General features: G+C 39.6%; 1 protein-coding gene across 1 annotated transcript in view; it reads right to left on the bottom strand.

Moving 5' to 3' along the window:
• Positions 1 to 23,367, bottom strand: part of LOC120526665 (dynein heavy chain 6, axonemal-like) — a 234,043-nt gene that overhangs the window by 3,922 nt on the left and 206,754 nt on the right. Inside the window, exons 73-80 of the mRNA XM_039749820.1 lie at positions 22,004 to 22,201; positions 13,999 to 14,195; positions 13,587 to 13,744; positions 13,295 to 13,494; positions 12,858 to 12,970; positions 12,553 to 12,662; positions 12,229 to 12,380; positions 1,203 to 1,349 (exon numbers count right to left, since the gene is read on the bottom strand). Coding sequence (XP_039605754.1) covers positions 1,203 to 1,349; positions 12,229 to 12,380; positions 12,553 to 12,662; positions 12,858 to 12,970; positions 13,295 to 13,494; positions 13,587 to 13,744; positions 13,999 to 14,195; positions 22,004 to 22,201 — 1,275 coding nt within the window. The remainder of the gene's footprint in view (positions 1 to 1,202; positions 1,350 to 12,228; positions 12,381 to 12,552; positions 12,663 to 12,857; positions 12,971 to 13,294; positions 13,495 to 13,586; positions 13,745 to 13,998; positions 14,196 to 22,003; positions 22,202 to 23,367) is intronic.

A 23,367-nucleotide genomic window follows, 5' to 3' on the forward strand; every position in this document is an offset into this window, starting at 1 on the left:
CTTGTGTGAATAAGAAGCTAGCGGTGATCTGTAAGTAGATGGCGAGTAGTTAGCTAACTAATGTCATTTCCCTTTACTACACATTAGTACAGTGGTTAGTGCTGCTGCTTTGTGGATCCAACAACCTGGCCTTGAACGTATGGCCTGCTTTTATAAATTTGCCCGTATCCATTTCTGCAGAATGTAACTGTGTGCGTCAAACATCAAACTTTTTAGTGATATATTCTATTTCTAGAAAAGGGTACAGTCGCATGCAATGGTATATGGTGAATATAATGTGGTACACACGCAATATTAGCCAGTGCCACATTGAAGTACCTGGTGCACTAGATAGTAAATTGTACACACCAAACCGTTTCCCCAAAAAAAAATGATACCATATCTTCTCAGGGGCTCCGTACGAGTGTAAAAACTGTTAACTGTACACCTAAAAGTTAAAACCTAAACCATCCCACACTCCTTTAATAGATAACACTCAACCTGCCTGCTTTTGCTACTGAAGCGCCATGGCCGTGATAAAGTCATCATTAGGTGGCCCTGAAGCGCACATTTGTAATGTTTTCAATCTAACTTCATCTCAAACATATGTGAAAGTATCCTGTATGTACTTGAAACATCTTGTAGGTGTGAGATTTTCTACGTACGTACGGGATAGGCGTTGTCCCATATTTTTTTTTTTCATTGTACGGTTCAGAGCTTCCATTATGATGGACACCAACGTAAACCACTGCAGATACTTGACTCCACGCGTTTGAGAACAACTTCTCTCTGCTACGGTATTTTACTGTCATTTTGAAAGTTACTGTTATGGGATAACAACAGAAAACAGTTTAGATGAGGATTTTGGTCTTTACATAAACTATGTGTTAATATGCTGTAATGATATTCTTACACAAAATATTTGCATTCTCAATTAGTAATGTTAACTTCCTTTAGTTACTCGTTTATGTGTACAGCCAGCAGGTGGACGTTGTGCAGCCTCATCAGTGTTACTGGCTGTGTTGGGCAAATCTCATTTAGCTCTTCTTTTAGCGGCTCTCTCAATGGCCGTCTTTTTGACAAGTTGTCAAAACCTTCCCCAGCAGCACTGGGTTCAAGGCTGTAGGTGTCTGCTATCAGAGATGGGGCCGCCTAAAATATTCATTTACCATTTTCAACCTTCATTTCTTATTGAAAATTATACACGGAAATGTGACCGTTACCTGAAAGGGAAGAAAGCGTATCTCAGGAAATGGGCAGTGCTGCTGGTGAGGCTGCAGTTCCTTTAACGTCTGTGACCCGGAATCCCACTGAGCTCCACTTAAGTACAAGCCGAACAGCAGCACACCGTCTTCTGGAGGCGATGGGCCCTGGAAGAACAAAACCTTAGTTTCTTTGTCACTATATATCGTTTGTTCATTAATTTAAACAATTTTAGAAATCCTAGTGTCATAGCTGAGACAATATGACAAAATTAAAAATGTATCATTTTTGGTGTTTGTACAGCCAGGTGTTTTTAAAAATCGGACAAAACAACAATGAAGAATCCCAATTTTTTGTGCCCACCTACTTGAAATGATTTGGCCAGGATCTTGGGCAGCAGCAAGATGTACTGGTACATATCTAGTGTTATCCTAACACAGCATTGTTTTAAACCTTCAATTGAGTTATTTTTAGAGTTCATGATTTCCATTTTCAAGCTTAGTACTGATGTGATGTGAGCGAACTAACTAGTCCTGTTGTGCTTGTCTTGGTCTCTGAACGAACATACTAGTTCATTGACATTAAAGAACAAATCTTTACGAGGCATGTGCAGCGTGTGCCACGTTTTACATAGCATTCCACGACTGTTCAGAGTTATCGTCTTCACTTAAATAGAAATAGCCTATCAGTAAACTGTTTCAGCAAAACAGTCATGACAACAACTAGCCAATGACTGACCTGGTAGATGACACCAAGCACCTCCCACTGATCGGTTCACTAGGACCATCTCAGTACACTGACTGACTGATTGCATGAACCAGCATGACCTCCTACTGATCTACTGAACCACTGCAAGTTCGTTCATGAACTGCAGACAAGAGACTCGCTCACAGTACAGTCCACTGAACTAGTTCACCGAAAGAACGGAGGAACGGAGTGCAGACATTAAATCTCAGTTTCGTGATGATATACAGTAGTTATGGGAGGCTGCATCAGAAAGGATGGAAATTGCAGGAGATTACTCCAACATTGAAATCAATTTTATTTAGTCATACTTCAATGTTTTCATAGTTTTCTCATGATGCGTTCACTATTCTAAGGTTCTGTTCGCACTTTTTTTTTTTCTATTTATTGTTGAAATTTTATGGATTATCAAAATTCAGTAAAGACAATTATTATTAATATTCTTATTATCATGAGTGGATTACTTATTTTGTTGCTTGCTTTTTATATTGTTTGTATGGTTTGGTGGTTAAAGATAGATAGATACTTTATTAATCCCAAGGGGAAATTCACATAATCCAGCAGCAGTATACTGATACAAAAAAACAATATTAAAGAGTAATAAAAATGCATGTAAAAGCAGACAATAACTTTGAATAATGTTAGCGTTTACTCCCTTGGATGGAATTGAAGAGTCGCATAGTGTGGGGGAGGAACGATCTCCTCAGTCTGTCAGTGGAGCAGGACAGTGACAAAAGTCTGTCACTGAAGCTACTCCTCTGCCTGGAGATGACACTGTTAAGTGGATGCAGTGGATTATTCATGATTGACAGGAGTTTGTTTAGTGCCCGTCGCTCTGCCACAGATGTTAAACTGTCTAACTTTACTCCTACAATAGAGCCTGCCTTCTTAAAAAGTTTGTCCAGGCGTGAGGTGTCTTTTATCTTTATGCTGCCTCCCCAGCACACCACCGCGTAGAAGAGGGCACTCTCCACAACCGTCTGGTAGAACATCTGCAGCATCTTACTGCAGATGTTGAAGGATGCCAACCTTCTCAGAAAGTATAGTCTGCTCTGACCTTACTTACATAGAGCATCAGTATTGGCAGTCCAGTCTAATTTGTCATCCAGCTGCACTCCCAGATATTTAAAGGTCTGCACCCTCTGCACACAGTCACCTCTGATGATCACAGGTGCCTGGGCCTCCTAAAATCCACCACCCGCTCCTTGTTTTTGCTGGTGTTAAGGTGTAAGTTGTTTGAGTCGCACCATTTAACAAAGTCTTTGATTAGCTTCCTGTACTCCTCCTTCTGCCCACTCCTGATGCAGCCCACCTTAGCAGTGTCATTTGCATGTGGCAGGACTCCGAGTCGTATTGAAAGTCTGATGTATATACAGTAGATTGAACAGGACCGGAGAAAGTACAGTCCCCTGTGGCACTCCTGTGTTGCTGACCACAATGTCAGACCTGCAGTTCCCAAGACACACATATTGAGGTCTTTCTGTAAGACAGTCCACGATCCCAGTTCCAGTGCACAGGTCTTCAGCAGTCATGGCGATACTCCATCTGGACCCGCTGCTTTACTGGCACGAATTCTCCTCAGCTCTCTGCTCATCTGGGCTGCTGTAATTGTGGGTGGGGATGTCTCACCTATGCTGGTATCAACAGCTGGATGGTTGGAGGATGCAGTACTCTGAGGTGAGAGTGGGTTAGGGTGATCAAACCTATTAAAGAAGTTGTTCATTTGGTTTGCTCTCTCCACGTCTGTCTCGATGGTGGCACCCCGCTTCGAGCTACAGCCAGTGATAATCTTCATCCTATCCCACACTTCCTTCATGCTGTTATTCTGCAACTTCTGCTCCAGCTTTCTCCTGTACTGCTCTTTCGCCGCCCTAAGCTTAATTCGGAGTTCCTTCTGCACGCGCTTGAGCTCATGCTTATCACCACCTTTAAAAGCCCTTTTCTTCTGGTTCAAAAGGCCTTTGATGTCACTTGTAATCCATGGCTTGTTGTTAGCATAGCAGCGTACTGTTCTTACTGGAACTACAATGTCCATACAGAAGTTGATGTAGTCAGTAGTGCAGTTAACAGCCTCTTCAATGTTCTCACTATGTGACCCCAGCAGGATATCCCAGTCTGTAGTCTCTCATTGCCTGCTCGGCTGACTGAAAGGCATTTAAAGATTTTGGTTCAAAATGATATTCATTTGGTGCAGGCCCAGTGAGGCTAGAACTTGATTGCAACGTTTGCCGGTTGGATCTTGCCCTGGAAACATTTTGGACAATTTTAAACAGAGACAGATGTGCTTGATATATAATTTTAAGTTGAATAATTATATGCTTTGCACATATTGAGTTTGAGTGAATTCTTTGCATTGCTACCTTCCAGTCCTTTTCTGAGATGTTGAGTGAGAGATCCTTTTCCCACTGTACTCTTGGATCTTTGAAAGGGAGGGACTGTAAAATGGTTTTATAAATTGCAGAAAAGCTGTCTAGGTCCTTGAAACTGAGCAATATTCCAGCATAGAGGGAGATGGGAGGTGAGGAAAATTGGGCAGGTTCTGTTTAACAAAGTTTCTAATTTGAAGATAGTGAAAGAAATGTGTTGCTGGATAGTTAAATTTGGAGTGTAATTGTTCGTAGGATGCAAAGACATTGTCTATGTACAGATCTCTAAGTGATTAAATACCAAATGTTTTCCAGACATTAAAAACTGTATATGTTTTTGAGGGTTGAAAAAGATGGTTCTCGTGCAGAGGTGCCACAGATAAAAGCTTCTCTGTCTTAAAATGCTTCCTACATTGGTTCCATATTCTGAGTGAGTGAAGCACAATTGCGTTGTTAGTATATTGGCGATAATTTGTATTTATTGGGGCACAAAGCAAGGAATGTAAAGAAGTCCTGCAGGATTTTATTTCTATTGCAGACCAAGTTCATTCTTGAGGACTCGGTGGCTGCAGGTTTTTGTTCCAGTCAGTTTCACACTGAGCAAGTCAAGTTTACCTTTAATGAAATGTAATTTGCTGTCTTTGTATTAATCTGTATAGAGAATTGTGCATTTCATTGATATGACATTTTTAAATATTTTTATTTTTTACCATATCTTTCGATGTGTAATGCTGGTCATTTTCTTTTAAATTCACTGTTTCTGTGTAGTTTGTTGTCTTAATTATATCTGAATAGTGACATTTAATGACAAGCATAGCAGTCACCAGGGCAAGCGACATTAAAGGGCATCTAATTAGGCGTTACCAGTTTGTGTGCATACTAGTAAATAATGTCCTTAATAAGCAGAAGAATACCAAATAAATTAAAAGAATTTGTTTGTATTACAATTCTGGGTTCATTCAGGAAGAGAAATTACCAATGTGCAATATCTGAATTGGTACAAAGGATAGAAACTGGCAAGTAACATCTTGCTTAATTGACGAGTCCAATTAAAAGAAGACATTGGGTGAAATGAAAATAAATGTGCAGTGATTTGGGGGGCTTCAGGACTGAACTAGAGAACAAGTGAGATACAGTAACCTCTTTTATATTTAGATTTTTAGGATTGTCAAGGAATTGTTTAAAAAGATGCATACAGTGGATTCAGAAAGCATTTCGACCTCTTTACTAACTGAACACTTCATTGTTTTGTAGATTGAATCTTAAATGGGAACCTTTACCATTTTTGCCTTTCAGTCTGGACTCAGTAACACATAATGACAAAGTGAAAGCATGTTTTCAGAAAGGCTTGTAAATTTATTAAAATTAAAAAAATAATAATAACTGCCATTTTGAAATGAAGACTGACCTCTCCCCCTCATTCGTTGGTTCAAAAAGTGACTCCCAGCAGGCTTTTAGTTTCCTGCTGTGACAGACGACCGGGGACCTTGCCCCACCATGACGCCTGAAGAGTGGAAGGGCCGAGAGAGAGGCAATACCTTTTCCGGGACATGAGAGGGCAGCCCCCCTGGTTTGTATCGGGGCCACAGGACTGGAGCTTGGAAGCTCAATACTGTTGGGGACCGTGGCCACCACCAGGGGGCACTTGGACAATCGCAGAGCCTTGGACTGCAGCACTTCCACCACACCAGAAAGTGCTGCAGGAAAGTCATCAGGGTGCACCTGGAGCACATCCAGTTGCAACATAAAAAGGAGCGACCTCACTCCATTCGGCGAGCCAGAGTCTTGTGGGAGAGGAGTGGAGGCAGCAAAGAAAAATAGAAGAGAAGAAAAGGAAAAGAAAGGACTGTGAGTTTGGGCTGTTTGGTGCACTGTGCGGTGTGCAGGAAGAACAGTAAATAAAAGTGTGTGTTTTTTGGGGCCTCTGAGTCTGCGTGTCTATCAGTGTTCTGGGCATCTTCCACACTGTTAATGATTTGCTCTGGATACTGACATGTGGATTAAGTGACTCAAGTAGCGTTAGATTAGTCCTTTTCCAATGATGTTTTTCACACGGTTTGCCATTGTACATTGTTGGCCCCTATTGAGACCTGTTCTATCAGAAACTTTATGTCCTTTCTCCTGGATTAGAAACTTTTCTTCACCACCACTATAAACTACATGGGGTAAGTAACATCTAAAAAAAATAAATTTATTTATTATTTATTTATTAATTTTATTACAATCAATACATAGCAATCAAGTTTTTACAAAAAAAAAAGAATTATGCTAAGAACAGATCGATCCCCACCCTTGAGAGAGAGAGCAAGCCAAACGGTGTAAAATTTAAGGCTTTTAAAAATACCTAAATCAACAAATTCTCTGTGCTTTATAAAATCATTTCAAAATATTACTGATTAGATCCTGCCATGTTTTGAAAAAGTCTGCACAGATCCTCTAACTGAGTATTTGATTTTTCCAATTTTAAATAATATAACACATCAGTTTCCCACTGACTTAAAAGAGGAGAGTTTGGGTTCTTCCAGTTTATCAGAATAAGTCTGCGTGCCAACAGTGTAGTGAATGCAATCACAGTTTGTTTGTCTTTCTCCACTTTAAGACCCTCTGGAAGAACCCCAAACACAGCTGTTAATGGGTTAGGAGGGATTGTGAGTCCAAGACTGTCTGAGAGGTAATTAAAATTTTTGTCCAGAATAATGTTAATTTGGAGCAGGCCCAGAACATGTGACCTAGTGAGGCTGGGGCTTGGTTGCAACGTTCGCAGGTTGGATCATGCCCTGGAAACATTTTGGAGAGTTTTAGTGAGACAGATGTGCTCGATATATAATTTTGAGTTGTATAATTGTATGCTTTGCATATGGAGCTTGAGTGAATTCTCTGCATTGCTACTTTCCACTCCTTTTCTGATATATTAATTGAGAGGTCATTTTCCCAGTGTCCTCTTGGATCTTTGAAAGGAAGGGATTGTAAAAGGATTTTATATATTGTAGAGATGGAGTCTAACTCCTTGAAATTGAGCAATAATTTTTCCAGCGTGGATGAGGGTGCAAGATGAGGAAAATCTGGAAGGTTCTGTTTAACAAAGTTCCTGATTTGAAGATAGTGAAAGAAATTTGTAGCTGGAATGTTAAATTTGGAATGTAATTGTTCATAGGATGCAAAGGCGTTGTCTATATAAAGATCTCTAAGCAAGTTAATTCCAAATTTTTCCAGATATTAAAACTGCATATGTTTGTGAGGGTTGAAAGAGGTGGTTCTTTTGCAGGGTGCCACAGAAAGAAGCTTCTCCGTCTTAAAATGCTTTCTACATTGGTTCCAGATTCTAAGTGAGTGGAGCACAATTGGGTTATTAGTGTATTGCCGATAGCGTGTGTTTATTGGAGCACAAAGCAAGGAATACAAAGAAGTACTGCAGGATTTTACTTCTATTGCGGTCCATGCCTGTGTATGTTCTTCTATTTGTGTCCAGGTTCTTATCGACTGTATATTTGCCCAGTAATAAAACTGGAAGTTAGGTAGAGCCATGCCACCTTCTGCCTTTTGTCTTTGTAGGGTCGCTCTTTTGATGCGTGGATGTTTAGAATTCCAAATAAATGAGGTTATTGTTGAATCTAATTGCTTAAAGAACGATTTATTAATGTATATTGGTATGTTTTGAAATAAAAAGGAGCTTAGGAAGAATATTCATCTTAACAGTGTTAATTCTTCCAGCTAGTGTGAGATGAAGGGTTGACCATCTATGCAAGTCTTGTTTAATTTTTTCCATGCAGGCACGAAATTTTGTTGATAAAGAGCTTTATGTTTACTTGTGATGTTTACCCCGAGGTATTTAAACTGTTCTGCAATGATAAAAGGAAGGGTGTCTAATCTAATATTATATGCTTGCGAATTCACGGAAAGAGTACACTTTTATTCAGATTAATTCTGAGACCAGAGAGCTTTTGAAATTCTGTGAGTGCTGCTAAGACTGCAGGCACAGAATTTTCTGGGTCCGATATATACAGTACCATGTCATCTGCATATAATGAGATTTTCTGTTCCAGTCCTTCTCTGCTAATCCCCTTTATCTGATCAGTATTTCGACAATGTATTGCCAGTGGTTCAATGGCAATTGCAAACAGCAGTGGTGACAAAGGGCATCCTTGTCTTGTGCCACGTTCTAGTTTAAAGTAGTCTGAGCAAATGTTATTGATGCAAACTGAAGCTTCTGGGTTAGTATACAGTAATTTAATCCATGCACAAATGTTGGGCCAAACCCAAACTTCTCCAAAATAGTAAAAGGTATTTCCATTCAATCATGTCAATGCTTTTTCTGCATCCAATGATAATAATATTTCTGGGGTGTTTGATTTAGTTGGTGAGTATATTACATTAAACAGGCGTCGAAGATTTGAAGATAAGTGTCGGCCCCTAATAAATCCAGTTTGGTCTTGTGATATTACTGAGGGAGCACTTTCTCCATCCTTCTAGCTATGATTTTAGAGAGTATTTTAACGTCGTTATTCAGAAGTGAAATTGGTCTGTATGATGCACATTGTAATAAGTCCTTATTTTGTTTTGGAAAGACAGTGATTAGTGCTTGGCGAAAGGTTTGTGGAAGAGATTGGTTATCTCTGGCTTCTGTAAATGTTGCTAATAGGAGGGAGCTAGCTGAGCGGAGAATTTCTTGTAAAACTCTGCAGGGTAGCCATCAGGGCCTGCTGCTTTTCCACCTTGGAGTGACTTTATAGCATCCAGTAATTCTGATAATGACAGAGGTTTATCGAGCTCCTCCACACTAATAGCGTCAATTTGTGGTATCTGTAATTTATCCAGAAATGCATTAGATTGTATATTGTCTTCTTTAAACTCAGTAGTATATAGGGATTTATAGTAGTCTCTAAAAGTGTACATTATATTTTTGTGTTCGATGATTTTATCTCCGTTAGTGTTAGTAATTACGAGATTGCGTTGCATACATCTTGCTTGTGAATTTGTTGCGCTAAAAGCTTATTAGCTTTCTCTCCATGTTCATAATAATGATGTCTGGATTTGTAAATTAGTTGTTCGGTTTCTTTAGTTGTCAAGAGGTTTAATTCTGAATGTAGAGCCTGCCTCCTCTTATGTAGAGTCTCGCTTGGTAGTCTGGCATGTTCTTCATCTATTTTAGTAATTTCGCTTTTTATCTCTGCTACTTTCTTCGGATTTATTTCTGTGGGAAAGATATGAGATAATCTGTCCTCTTAAGAAGGCCTTAAGAGTTTCCCAGAGTATTCCTGCAGAGATCTCAGGGGATGTATTTGTCTCTAGAAAGAATTCAATTTGTTTGGATATAAATTCAGTACAATTCTCGTCAGCTAATAGAAGCGGATTGAGGCGCCATCTGGGGTGAGTGTATGGGGCTTAGTAATTTCAGCTCCAAGATCATCGGAGCATGGTCTGAAATAACAATAGCATCGTATTTACAAGATTTAATCTTAGGCAAGAAGTTATTATCTATAAAGAAGTAATCAATCCTTGAGTAGCAATGATGTACTGGTGAGTAGAAAGAATATGTTCTTGAATTTGGGTTTAAAACCTCCAGGGATCTGATAAGTTGTGATCAGTTATAAACTTTGTAATTATCTTTGCGGTGTTAGTTGCGTTCCCCTGTGGAGGAAGTCTTATCTAAAAGTGGATTTAGAACACAATTAAAGTCCCCAGCCATTATAAGTTTATGAGTGTTCAGATTGGGAATGGATGCAAATAAATTTTGTATAAATTCCTTATCATCAACATTAGGTGCATAAACATTTATCAAAATCATTTTACAGTTAGATAAGTCTCCCATGACCATCACATATCTCCCTTCAGGATCCAATACTACATCTGATGCTACAAATGGTACTGTTCTATGTATGAGAATTCCCACCCCTCTAGTTTTCTTTGTAAAATTAGAATGGAACATTTGGCCAGTCCAGTCTTTTGCAGCGGAACTGATCCTTACTTAGTAAGTGGGTTTCCTGTAAAAATACTATTTTAGCATTTAGACCTGTTAGGTGAGAAAGTACTTTCTTTCTCTTTAATTAGTGATTCAGGCCTTTAACATTCCAGCTTACGAGTTAACTGTCCCATCATGGAGACACTGATTCTGAGTTTTTGGTGTCATATTATAGTCTTAACTGGAAGTGAAATAGTTTAGGTCTTAATTTCCTATTCCCCAAGAGTTGTTGCCATGCAGCTTATTATTACGTTGATAGTTATAATTATAAAGATTGAGATGATAGATTAGATATAGATCAAGCCTGCTCTCTTTCTCTTCCCCTTAACCCCCACCCTCCCTTTTGCCTCCCCAGGTGAGGCTAAAACCCACTTCATGCAGTCCCAGTCCTCTGACATACCCAGAGACAGAGCACGTCCAAAGCACATCAAGCCCCCATGCAGTGGCGCTTTAAGGTTAAAAGATAGAGATATCTGTTACCAATATAGTCTTTAAAAGAGGAAAAAAAAAAAAAAAAGAATTTTGCACTATATATATATATATATATATATATATATATATATATATATATATATACATACATACATACATACATACACATATACATATATATACATATATATATACATATAATCTTCATCAATTTTAGTGCATTAAGATGATATCCCCAGATAATAAACCCAGGTGATGGTGCCAAGAGATTTAACAATGCCTGGGGCCGGAAATAAAAGACAAAGAGTAGATGACAAAGTAGAACATCGTAAAGAGGTTCAAAAACGTTAGCGCGATACACATGCATAGCAGGTTAGAGATAATGAAAGTACTAAAATTCGAAGGTCTCAAAAACATGATAGTAAAGATCGCATTAGCACAAACAAATGTTAAATTATTACTAAGTGAAATAATGGAACATCGAAAAGAGATCGAATATATGGACATAGGAGATATGACAGAAGTATGTAGATATTGTTTGGCTTTAAAGTTGAAGTCGGAGACTTGTAGATCGGGTAATTTGTGTTGCCATCAGGGATAAGTAGTGTTTCTTCTCAATGAAGAGGCGTATCCGCGAGAATTAAAAGATTTGTTATTTGGTGAAAGTGAAATACACAAACACTACAAGCAAAATATCCGCATCTACAATAATCTGTTTGCGTTTCAGGGCCATACGCTATGAGAATCTGTGGTCCCACAACAATTAAAGCTACTACAAGTTTAATTTCAAAGAAACCACATTCCGGTCAGGTTTATATTTATGATCACAGAAAAGTGATGCAACAAAGAATCAAAAGAGTTAAACGATCAGGTGTATTAGAAATTCTACAGCCAATAATCCATACGTCCAAAAGTATCGCACTTTACATGAAATTTATCTGAAAAACACAGACAAAGAAGTTTTTTTGGATTTCTATATGAATCTGAACGATCACGCTTGCGTATATAATAAAACAACATGTGACTGATTGTCAGCGATAATAGTTTTGAAAGGTGGAGATATCAAAGACAGAGTTGATATTCGTGTTTATCCAAAAGCACAGCACGATTTGTCGCAAGCAGCAGATCTGGGAAATGACAAGCATGTAGGGCCCGCTCAGGGGGTTGGCGAGCCCCCTAGTTCTTTAAAAAAAATGACATGCAAGCTGTGCAAAAATCTTTTTCTTTAGGCATTCTATTAAAATATTCTCATGATAACAGGTTGGCACATTTCTAATTATTTCTGAAGATATTTATTATGCATGATATACCTAAAGTGCAAAGATGCAAATAATGTTGTCCAGAGCAATTAAATCTTACAAATTGATTTTATATTTATTATTAATATTGAAATAAGCCACTTAAAAGTGATACACATTTGATCTTTAAAACAAAAAAGAAAAAAAAAACTTTTCAATATTCCCATAATATTAACATAGTAACCGTACCCAATACTGCCGCGAGCAGTCAGCCCAGTGAATGTTTTAAACGTTTGTTCCTCCTCACCTTAAGCGCGCTTGCTGGGAGTCGCTGGTCTGCTTTGCCTTCTTCAGAGTGGCTGTCGTTCTCAGTGCTCACGACTTGGCATGTGAAAGACACGGAGTCCATAGAAAGCCCTTTCTGTCGAGCGTAATTTTGCAGCACAGCTGTCAGAAATCCTAAAAGTCAAGAACGTTCATTTATATTTCATTCGTGTGAGTGCATTTAACCTGAAGCCAATAAATAGCACACCTTAGACTGCTGACTGGCAAACAAGTGGACAACATGTTCATTATAGCAGTACAGTAAATGTAGCTGCTCAGTTCTCAAACTAGAATGTCCTGTTTGTACCTTGCGGTGAGAAAAATCCAGAAATCCAAAAGCTACGGGGCAGATACATGGAGCAGTCATTGGGATTTTTCTGTATCTGTTCGTTTTGCTGCAGGTTTGCTTCATCAATTCTGTAAATATTTAAAATCAATATCAGCTCTTTCTAGATTCAGATTAAATATTTAAATACAGTATCAGCTCTGTCTGGAACTATAATAGTTGTAATGAATGTAAAAGAATTCACATTTTAAGTTAGGTATTGGCAGACCTAACCCATGTGGCCAAACTTTAGCCGTCCATTTCTAATAGAAGATAATATCAATTACCTTTGAAAAATGTAGCTCTTGACCTTTTGTTCCCAAGTCCTGAAAAAATGTACCCTTTGAATTAAATCTTCAATCCAGGAAAGCAGTGGTTTACAGGACTCATATGACCATCTCTGCCAAAGCAAGCAAAATCTTATTGCAAAATTGCAGAACTGCAGTTCTACTTATTTTAATTGTGGTTTCACCCTGCGGTGGGTTGGCGCCCTGCCCGGGGTTTGGTTCCTGCCTTGCGCCCTGTGTTGGCTGGGATTGGCTCCAGCAGACCCCCGTGACACTGTAGTTGGGATATAGCGGGTTGGATAATGGATGGATGGATGCATTGTGGTTTCCATTGTTATAATGTCTGCATTTACTGAATAGGCAGTAATATAACTGTTGTACACATCTTAGCCGTCTGTGCAGGGAACATTTACTTTCAATTGACTTATAAAACTCACCTTCCAAAGTGACGGGACTCTCATTGCTAGAAAGGAGCTGTAGACTTCTTCGAGGGCTTCAGTCATTAATATTTCTCCCTTCACAGCACAGCAGAATGAATTTAGTGAAGAGTGGATAGCTGACAGCAGGCGATTGAAACAAGTCATTTCCTGACGCAATACTATGAGGAGAGGTGAATGCGGCACCAGTGGGTCAAAACCTTTTGGTGGAAGAAGAAAAATGACACAGTTGTGAAGGAGCTCTCGAGTTTCTTTACTAATACCAGGGTGAGACGTTCAGGTAGAAACTCACCAGTTTGAACAGATTCTATGAGTGAGGCCCACTGTGCTCCAGCCATTAGATCTTTTAGTTTCACATTGGAGTGGGAGTCTTCGCTTTCCACTGACTTGGGAACTTTGTTAATGATGTCGAGAGCCATTTCTAAGATAACCTCATCCTGCTTTTGTTGGCTACAGTAACAAAGAAAATGAACAAAACAATGACAACGGCAACAGCGAGTTGGTCTTTTACTTCATAGTCATGGCCTGGCAGTCGGACGATAACTGCCTTAATTAAGCACAGCAGACGGGTACTAATGACAAATACATGAATAGTGCTGTGTCTTTTTATTTGGTATTGAACAAAAATGTCTGAAATTTATATTGATATGAACGTTTTCTGCACTGTATTACAAAATATAAAGTTTCTGAAAGACTTAACTCACCTTACAAATCTGCTGTTCTGAATTCTGGGCTGCATACTGATGATGGTGTCGACAAATAGTTGTGCTTTATTCTCTTCATAGATATCTTTTGCACAATGATCCATGCCACAGAGCTCAGGAGATTCATGGTCTGGCAAACTTTCTATATGTTTTCTACAATCAACTAAACTTGCGGTGACAGGGATTGGCTTATACGTCTGCAAAAATAAAAAACGGTGCAAAAAGACAAAATGATAACTGAGCTAATTACTGTATATTCTCTGTGGGGAGTCTCAACCACTTATCACATCTTAGGTAGACTTTATTATCCCAGAGGGAAATCTGTTTGCAGAAGGAAGTACAAAACAAAACAGAAGACTTTGTAGCAGAGATCCGATAGATCAGTGGGGCGGGCACCCCTAGGGGGGCACGAAGATAAGAAAACAAGAATCGAAAATATGAAAAATACATCTATTGAAGCCAAAACAAATGAACTTAAACTACATTCTGATACTAGAAAAATAAATATAGAGTTACAACCCCAAATCAGAAAAAGTTGGGACAGTGTGGAAAATGTGAATAAAAAAAGAAAAAAGCAAGTTATAAATTCTCCTCAAACTTTATTTCATTGCAGACAGTATGAACACAAAATAATTCATGTTCTTTTTTTTGTCAACATCATTTGATTTGTAAATAAATATCCATTCTTGCCATTCAGGCTCGCAACACATTTCAAAAAAGTTGGGGCAGTACAGCATTTACCACTTTGTCCAGTTCCCCTGTCTTTTAACAACACTTAAAAGACGTTTAGGCATTGAAGAAGTCAAGTGACTAAGTGTTGCAGGTGTTAGTTTGTCCCATTCTTCCTGCAAACAACGTTTTAGCTGCGCAACAGTACGGGGTCTTCGTTGACGCATTTTTCGTTTCAAAATGCGCCAAACATTCTCTGTAGGAGACAAATCAGGGCTGCAGGCGGGCCAGTCAAGCATCCGCACCCTCTTCTTACGCAGCCATGCCTTTGTCATGCGCGCAGTATGTGGTTTGGCATCGTCTTGCTGAAATAAGCATGGGAGTCCCTGGAAAAGACGTCGTCTTGAAGGCAGCATTTGTTCCTCCAAAACTGAGATATACTTCTCAGCACTGATGGTGCCATCGCAGAAGTGCAAGTTACCTTTGCCGAAGGCACCGACACAACCCCCCCCATCCCCAAAACAGACCCTGGCTTTTGGACTTGTATCTCGTAACAGTCTGGATGGTCCTTTTCCTCTTTGGTCTTCCAAAAAAGATGTGAAAAAATGATTCGTCTGACCACAATGCACGTTTCCACTGCACAATGGACCATCCCAGAGCGCTTCTGGACACTATTTATGTAGGGCTTCCTTTTGGCACAGTACAGTTTTAGCTGGCATTTCCTAATGTAACCACGTACTGTAGTGCTTGAGAGTGACTTCCTGAAGTAGTCCTGAGCCCACGCAGTTATATCATTTATTGATGAATGACGGTTTTTAATGCAGTGCCGTCTAAGGGCTCGGAGATCACGGCGATTCAGTTATGGCTTGCACACTTGGCCTTTACGCACGGTAATTTCTCCAGATTCCCTGATTCTTTTCACAGTATGTTATGCACTGCAGAGGGAGACATGCCCAAATCTCTTCCTGTCTGTCTTTGAGAAACGTTTTCCTTCATCATTTCAAAGATTTTTGCCCGCACTTGGTGGCAAAGTGGCGATCCTCTGCCCATCTTTGCTACTAAAGGAGTAGGCCTTTCCTCGATGCTGCTTTTGCAATCACCTGTAACATCACCAGTTTCAAATCACATCATCATTTAGTTATTCTGCCTCATTACTACCCCTGAAATGCCCCCATCCCAACTTTTTTTTGGAATGTGTTGCAAGCCTGAATTGCAAGAATTGGATGTTTATTTACAAATCAAATGATGTTGGCCAAAAAAAAAAAAAAACACGAATTATCTTGTGTTCATACTGTCTGCAATGAAATAAAAGTTAAGGGAAATTTGTAAATTACTGCTTTATTTTTTTATTCACATTTTGCACACCGTCCCAACTTTTTCTGATTTAGGGTTGTAGATAAATGTTGATAAAAGTAGGTATAATAAAATATGCATCTATGATATATCATTAATTAAAAAAGAACAAATTGGTATTAGTGGGCTCCTTTCAAAAAAACGTTAGGGGGGTGCGATTAAAATTGTTATGAAAACTCGGGTCACAAATACTTAAAGGTTGAAAAACGCTGCACTAGATAAAGAAAGACGCAACGTTTGACAACCAATGGTATTATATAAACGCACACGCAGGATCAATACAAAGAAAAATAATTACATTCAAGAGTACATAAAGTAATAATGCAGAATTTAACATTTAGCAGCATCCCTGCAAGTAAAAGAATTTAAAATGCTTATAACTCTAGGAATAAAAGAGCTTTTAATCTTGTTGTTCTTTATCTCTGGAAACCTAAATGTGTATCCGGATGGTAACATATGGAATTTCGAGCCCAGAGGATGGCGACTGTCTGACAGAACTGCGTGGCTTTCTTTCTAAGCTGTTCACAATAAATTTCAATGGATCCAGGTCTGCTGTGAACCAATAATTTACTGCTAATGTTCAGAAGTTAAGTTATATGTTGTTAAGATGATTTATATTCTTATTGCTGAGGTTGCCAAACTAGCAGATAAAAGCAAATACAATACAATATGTTTGTATAGCCCAAAATCACACAGGAAGTGCCTCTTGACAGCCCCCCAGCCTTGACTCTCTAGGAAGACAAGGAAAACCTCCCAAAAAAACCAAATGGGAGAAACCTCGGGAAAGGCAGTTCAAAGAGAGACCCCTTTCCAGGTAGGTTGGGCGTGCAGTGGGGATCAATACAATACAATACACAGAACAGAACAAATCCTTAATACAGCATAAATGTAACAATGGATTCAATAAAGAACTTTAAAAACTTATCACTATGGTTTTGTCCACTTTTAAAACATTTGAGTTTACTAAGAAAGAAAAGTCGTGACTGCCCTTTTTATGTACAGAACTGCGGTGTGTTAAGATCAAAGTTTAGTTTGTTATCAATGGTTGCTCCCAGATATTTGAACTGCTCTACCATCTCCACTAATTGTCTCCCCTTTAATTAAAGCTGAGACCGTGGATGCTGGAGAGCACCGGGAATCTACAACCATATCTTTTGTCTTTGAAATATGAAATTGCAAATTGGAGTGATCACGCCATTGTACAAACCCATTGACAGCAGGTCCACATGGCCGTCTTCCTTATCTTGTAGAAGACTAAGGATGACAGAGTCGTCTGTCTTTCTGTCTGTCTGTGTAAAATCCTGCAGTCATTTGTATACAGGATAAGCCAAAGAGGAGATAAACAGCAACCTTGTGGAGATGGCTATCAGAGACACAGCCAGCCATTGCCACTCACTCTTTGTGTTCTGCCTTTTATTGGCTGTCTGAGAAGATTACAATATGTCGGCTTTCACGGCAACTCAGGCTCCTTCTTCAGGCAGGATGTATTAAGGAGACTGGAGTTCCATGTGTTTAAATAGACACCAGGACAGATCCAGCCCTCCAAGTTAGGGTCCAAACAGAACTGATCAATCAGTTTCTCAACGTAGTGGCACTTTCTGATGACCAAGAGTCAAATCCTTCAGTTTTATTTCTTCAGTGGAGACAGGATATTCCTTTTGAAAATGGCTTCAGAGAATTTGGACTGCCTTCTCTCGGTTTTTGTCACCAGCGTGTTATCGGCCTCATTAGACACGTGGTTGACTTAAAGTGAACAACTGCTTGCTGAAATATATAGTACCCGGGGCTGGCGCCACCATTAAGGTGAATTAGGTATTCACGTAGGGCACAGATCATGAGGGGGGTGGTTAGCTACTGAACAGTCAGTTGGCGCACTAATAAGCTTGACCTAGGGCGCAAAATAACCGAGCACCGACACTGCAGCTGCCCCATAGCTTTGGCCACTGACGGATGATGCTGTGTTCCTATTTAAGATGGAGGAGAGGAAAGCCCATGTTTAGGGCACTACTGCTAGCCCTCTCTCCTTGTGAGGTAAGCAGAGCATATTCTGCCATATTAGGCCTGCTAATACAGTAGGAAACTCGGTTAACAAATTGCACTTCTGTCTCAGTCTTAGTTCCATACAGTCTTCTAGCATCTACTACCTACTTGTACGTTTGGATTTGTTACTAAATGGATTCTAGGTTTACAGTTCTGTCCTCTTCACCATGGGGGTGGTGGGAGCCTTGAAAGAAGACTGCGTGGCAAATTAGTGGGCATTGCAAATGCTTGATTCCTTTTTTTTCCATCCATCCATCCATTATCCAACCTGCTATATCCTAACTACAGGTCATGGGGGTCTGCTGGAGCCAATCTCAGCCAACACAAACAAACAAACAAACAAACCCCAGGTAGGGTGCCAGCCCACCACAGGGCACACACACCCACGACAATTTAGGATTGCCAATGCACCTAACCTGCATGTCTTTGGACTGTGAGAGGAAACCCACGCAGACACAGGGAGAACATACAAAGTCCACGGAGGGAGGACCCGGGAAGCAAACCCACGTCTCCTAACTGCAAGGCAGCAGCGCTACCCACTGCACCCACCACTGTGCTGCCATGATTCCTTTTTTTGGCATTTTGAAATAACAACATCAAAATTTTAAATCCACTGAAGACAGAAATTTTACAAAGAATTTGACCATAGACCGTGTCACACACATGCTCTTGGGGGTCCAGGAAACGGCAATTCCATGCCAGGCCAGGGTGCGGTTGGGTGCACTAAGCCTGTCCTGTCGCGGCCGCGGGCGGCTGCCCCAAACCTTCATTGTGCGCCCAGCTATTTCTTTCACAACAGTTTGCTGTGTGCCAGTAGAAGCTGATATATCAGTCTCTTTATTATTTTTTTTCAAACACATTCCTCCAATATAACAAGATGTAGACATGGCAGACATGAGGAGTTTACTTGATGTAAAGTGCAACAGTGCAGTTAACGGTCATGAAATGTGTTTGAAACTTCTTATGGTACTTAAGGTTTTAAATTTCGTTTCTTCACATATATTGTAGGAAATGCAGCATTTGAAGTGGGCCATTACTCACTGGCACTCCAAACTGGCACTCGTACATTTTGCTGGAGTTTTTCCTGCAGACTGGCAGTGTTCAGAGTCAGTTGGCGCTCATCAGTATGCACTGCCAGCACCTCCACTTTTTAGTCTTCAGAATGTGCTCACTTTTTCCTTCATACCGACACTTCACTACCTCTCCGTACTATAATATCACACGTATTAACTGGCAACTATCTCCTGGGAATTATCTTTAATCCCAAGAACTATATTTAAATTTAAACCCATCTGTGAATTCAGAACAACAGTCAGTAACTGTGTTTCCAGTGACTGATTTTTTAGTTTATCGAACGATGAATCTATTTAAATTCTGATTTATTTTATTTTTTTATATTTAAATCTCAGCATTATATCGAATTTTGTTTAGAAATAAATGTTTTCTTTGCATGACATGTTAACATTGCACACTGCAATGATTCCGATTGTTCTGGTGCTTTCCTTCTGGTGCGCTGTATGTTTAAGCACAGCAATGTTAGCCATAGAAAGTTCACCGTACAAGATCCACCGCCAGAGCTGATTTCAACAGAGCAGATTTGGGACATTTCACCTGTTGAAAGAAACTCTGAGCAGGATGGCGTAATTCAGAAACCGATACTGATGAGCACCCAAGCGTAGCAAGTCACAATCCCTTGTTAAAAATGTTTCAATGTTAGTGCATTCTAAATAAATTACGATTACCGCATCTATCCATTTGCTATTGAAGAAGCTCTGCAACAACGCACCACTCACATTGACACATCGGTACTAATAAAAGTAAAAGAATATTCATTAAATGAATTGATTAAGTAATTAATTAAAAGTAAATGCATACGTGTAACATCAGCTCTGTTGACAACATTGGCAGCATGCTACGCATCTGCTAAATCTCTCACTGCAAAAGTACTGTCACCAAACAAGTAATACTTGGCAAAGTAAGGTTAAATTGCTGAAATTCCTACATTCTTTAGATCTAAAGATAACATTTTTTAAATACTGGCTGAATTTGAAGGGGCAGCACGGTGGCGCAGTGGTAGCGCTCCTGCCTCGCAGTTAGGAGACCCGAGTTCGCTCTGTGGAGTTTGCATGTTCTCTTTGTGGGTTTCCTCTCACAGTCTAAGGACATGCAGGTCAGGTGCATTGGCAATCCAAAATTGTGTGTGAGTGTGCCCAGCGGTGGGCTGGCGTCCTGCCCAGGGATTTGTTCCTGCCTTGCACCCTGTGCTGGCTGGGATTGGCTCCAGTAGACCCCCGTGACCCCCATGTTAGGATATAGCGGGTTGGAAAATGACTGACTTAATTTGAAGAATGAGGATGGCTATTTCTTCTTGATAAATCCCCCATGACTCTAGTGTTACATCATTTAGCTGCATCTTCCAAAGTAATGTGTAGCATGTTTTATTTTAAGCATCTTTTCATTGAAGTTTGTTGACAATTGCCTACTATAAACTGATAAAGGGCCATCTGTGACTGCCGGTCAGTTGTGGCCAGTTAAATCCACAGAATAAGTAATTGATGAGCAATGAGGCTTTAGTATTCACTCCCAGTTCTCATACGTTTCTTAGCCCGTACACGAAACGAGCAACGGGGCCCGATTCTTTTTGCAGTTTCCACCTGACCCAGTCTTAGGCCGCTTCTTCACCAAATCGTGAATTCTGCTTTTTACTGGTAGGTTTAGGCCAGGAAACGTCTGTGCGAAAATGCCCCGCGTAGACACATACGCCTTCACTATCCCAATCCTCCGATCTTCCGGATCTCTTTCACGCACGTCTGTACCCACTGGCTCACAGCTTCCTTTCTGGGCTGCTGTACAGGACGCATTGTGTCGCGACAAAGAGGCTCCGCGATCGCGATCGCACCCGCCTCTATAATTGCTCGAGCCAGCCGGTCGGAGACGGTTCGGTTTTTCGTGCGCCACCCTTTAGATGGGAAAGCTGACTGATGGATGAAACGATCAATGCAGTCCACAGCTTCAGATGCCAGAGACGAGGAGTACTCGCACTTGTGCTGCAATCCATGCCCATTTACGACTGTGTGGTTTTAAATAATATTTAATAAATATACCTGCATCTACATGCTTGCATGTACATTATGCACAATTACTAGTTTGGTAAAAATTAAAATTACAAAAGTTAGTTTATCATTTTTTTTATTTCTCAATTTTGTTTAGTTGTAGTGTTCATTTAAGTTAACGACATGATTTTTTTCTTTTGATAATGACATGTTTCGTTTTAGTTTCCGTTAATTGGAAATAACACTGGTGTCAGTCTACACACTCATGCTCAAGCAACAGAAAAAAATACAAGAAGATTATTCAAAGAAACACACTTGTGCTATCAGAGTGTGCGTTGGTGACTATTACAAAACATGTCACACGAAGGACACGTGCTAGATCTGCATCAGACATACCTCTCCTGCTGTATTTATGCTCAGGTTTTGATATTTACATGTTACAAGGAGGCTTTCTACTACCTGCGTACTCATTAGATGTCTTATGTGTTTCAGTTGTGTTTTCTGATCAAATTAGGAATATAAAAAGGTATTTGTAGTTTAAATAGAGTCAAACTAAAATGCTGCATAGATAACATGTTTGTCATCAAACCAGCATGCCAGTACCACCCAATTAAATCCTGCATATTCTGACAGGCAATGACGTCACACTGATACGAATCTGGGGAACCAATGAATGAATTAAAAAAGGGAGACGTGAAGATAAAAGATTTTTAAAAATGGTATTGCTTCCTCTGATTTATTACATGTTTTACTTCAGAAAATATTTCTGATATGTACATTTCACTTTAAATTGTGCTTAAAAAATTAGAACCTGCTTATGTGAATAAAACTACTTTTAAATCACAGCAACAAAATTACAACGTCATTGTTTGAGATGGAAATCATTTTACCGTGTCTTTTGAGAAGGTTTGTTTATCAAGTAACACACTAGGGTGATAGAAGTGATCAAGAGTGCTGAGTAAACAGCGGCGATCCCAGCTATCTGTGACTCGTCCACCATAGACCCCCTCCCCGGTGAGATAGCGTAGAGCCTGCCAGGGGACACCAGCGGCACCTTCTAACAGCATCTCCAAACTCTGAAGAGCAACCTGGGTTTGAGAAGGAAAAAAAAAAAAAATATATATATATATATATATATATATATATGTGGGGAATGTTTATATATATATATATATATATATATATATATATATATATATGAATCTCGTAAACATAAGGAGGCATTACAAACGCAAAAAGGCACATAGTCAAAAACATCCAATTTAACAAAAACACAGGAAAAAATACATGCCAAATAGTAGTAGTATTTAAAATAATACTTTTATATACTATTAAACTTGGACGAGATAAATCTTGAGTTTATTCTGATAACAAATGGAGGATTCTCATACTTTTAAAATTTAAAGCCCTCTCTCTGTCTAGCAACAGAATTTGTAAAAGAAGATGTTGCTGATTTTTAAAATGGCTAAAACAGACTAAATCAATCATTTATCAATAAGTTTAGTTTGCTCTCTCAGTATATTGGGCAGTATGTAGAAAATGCAGTGTAGGTTTGATCTGATTATTTAACAGATTAGCAGCTGTTAGGCATCTTACCCAGAATGAAACTTGGAAACTCAAATCGGCAAATAATAATTTCACATATTCAAACAGAACAAAAGGAATAACATGGAAACAGCGCGAGCCTGGGTCCCCAACTCTGGTCCTGGAGGGCCGCAGTGACTGCAGGTTTTCATTCTAACCCTTTTCTTAATTAGTGACCAGATTTTTGCTGCAAATTAACTTCTTTTGAACGAATTGTAATTGGTTTGCTTTTGAAGACTCAGACCCCTCAATTGTTTCTTTTTCCATAATTAGCTGCCAATCAATAATGAGATCTGCGGTGGGCTGGCGCCCTGCCCGGGGTTTGGTTCCTGCCTTGCGCCCTGTGTTGGCTGGGATTGGCTCCAGCAGACACCCATGACCCTGTAGTTAGGATATAGTGGGTTGGAAAATGGATGGACAATAATGAGATGCAAAATAATCCAAAACATGACCAGCAAACGGAGTGTCCATCATATAATATGTGAAAATAATAAAAAGGTGTAGGTCTCAGGAATGCTGACCTGCTCAGCTCTACAAAACATTTTAGCAGAGCTCTTAGAAAGGAGAAAATCAACAATTTTGGAAATGTCTGCTATTGTACAATGAGAGCAGAAACAAACCATGGAATTAAAGAATGGGTTTAGTTAACAACAAGCATCGACGGCTTATA

This window comes from Polypterus senegalus, chromosome 3 (genome assembly GCF_016835505.1).
Source record: "Polypterus senegalus isolate Bchr_013 chromosome 3, ASM1683550v1, whole genome shotgun sequence".
Lineage (NCBI taxonomy): Eukaryota > Metazoa > Chordata > Cladistia > Polypteriformes > Polypteridae > Polypterus > Polypterus senegalus.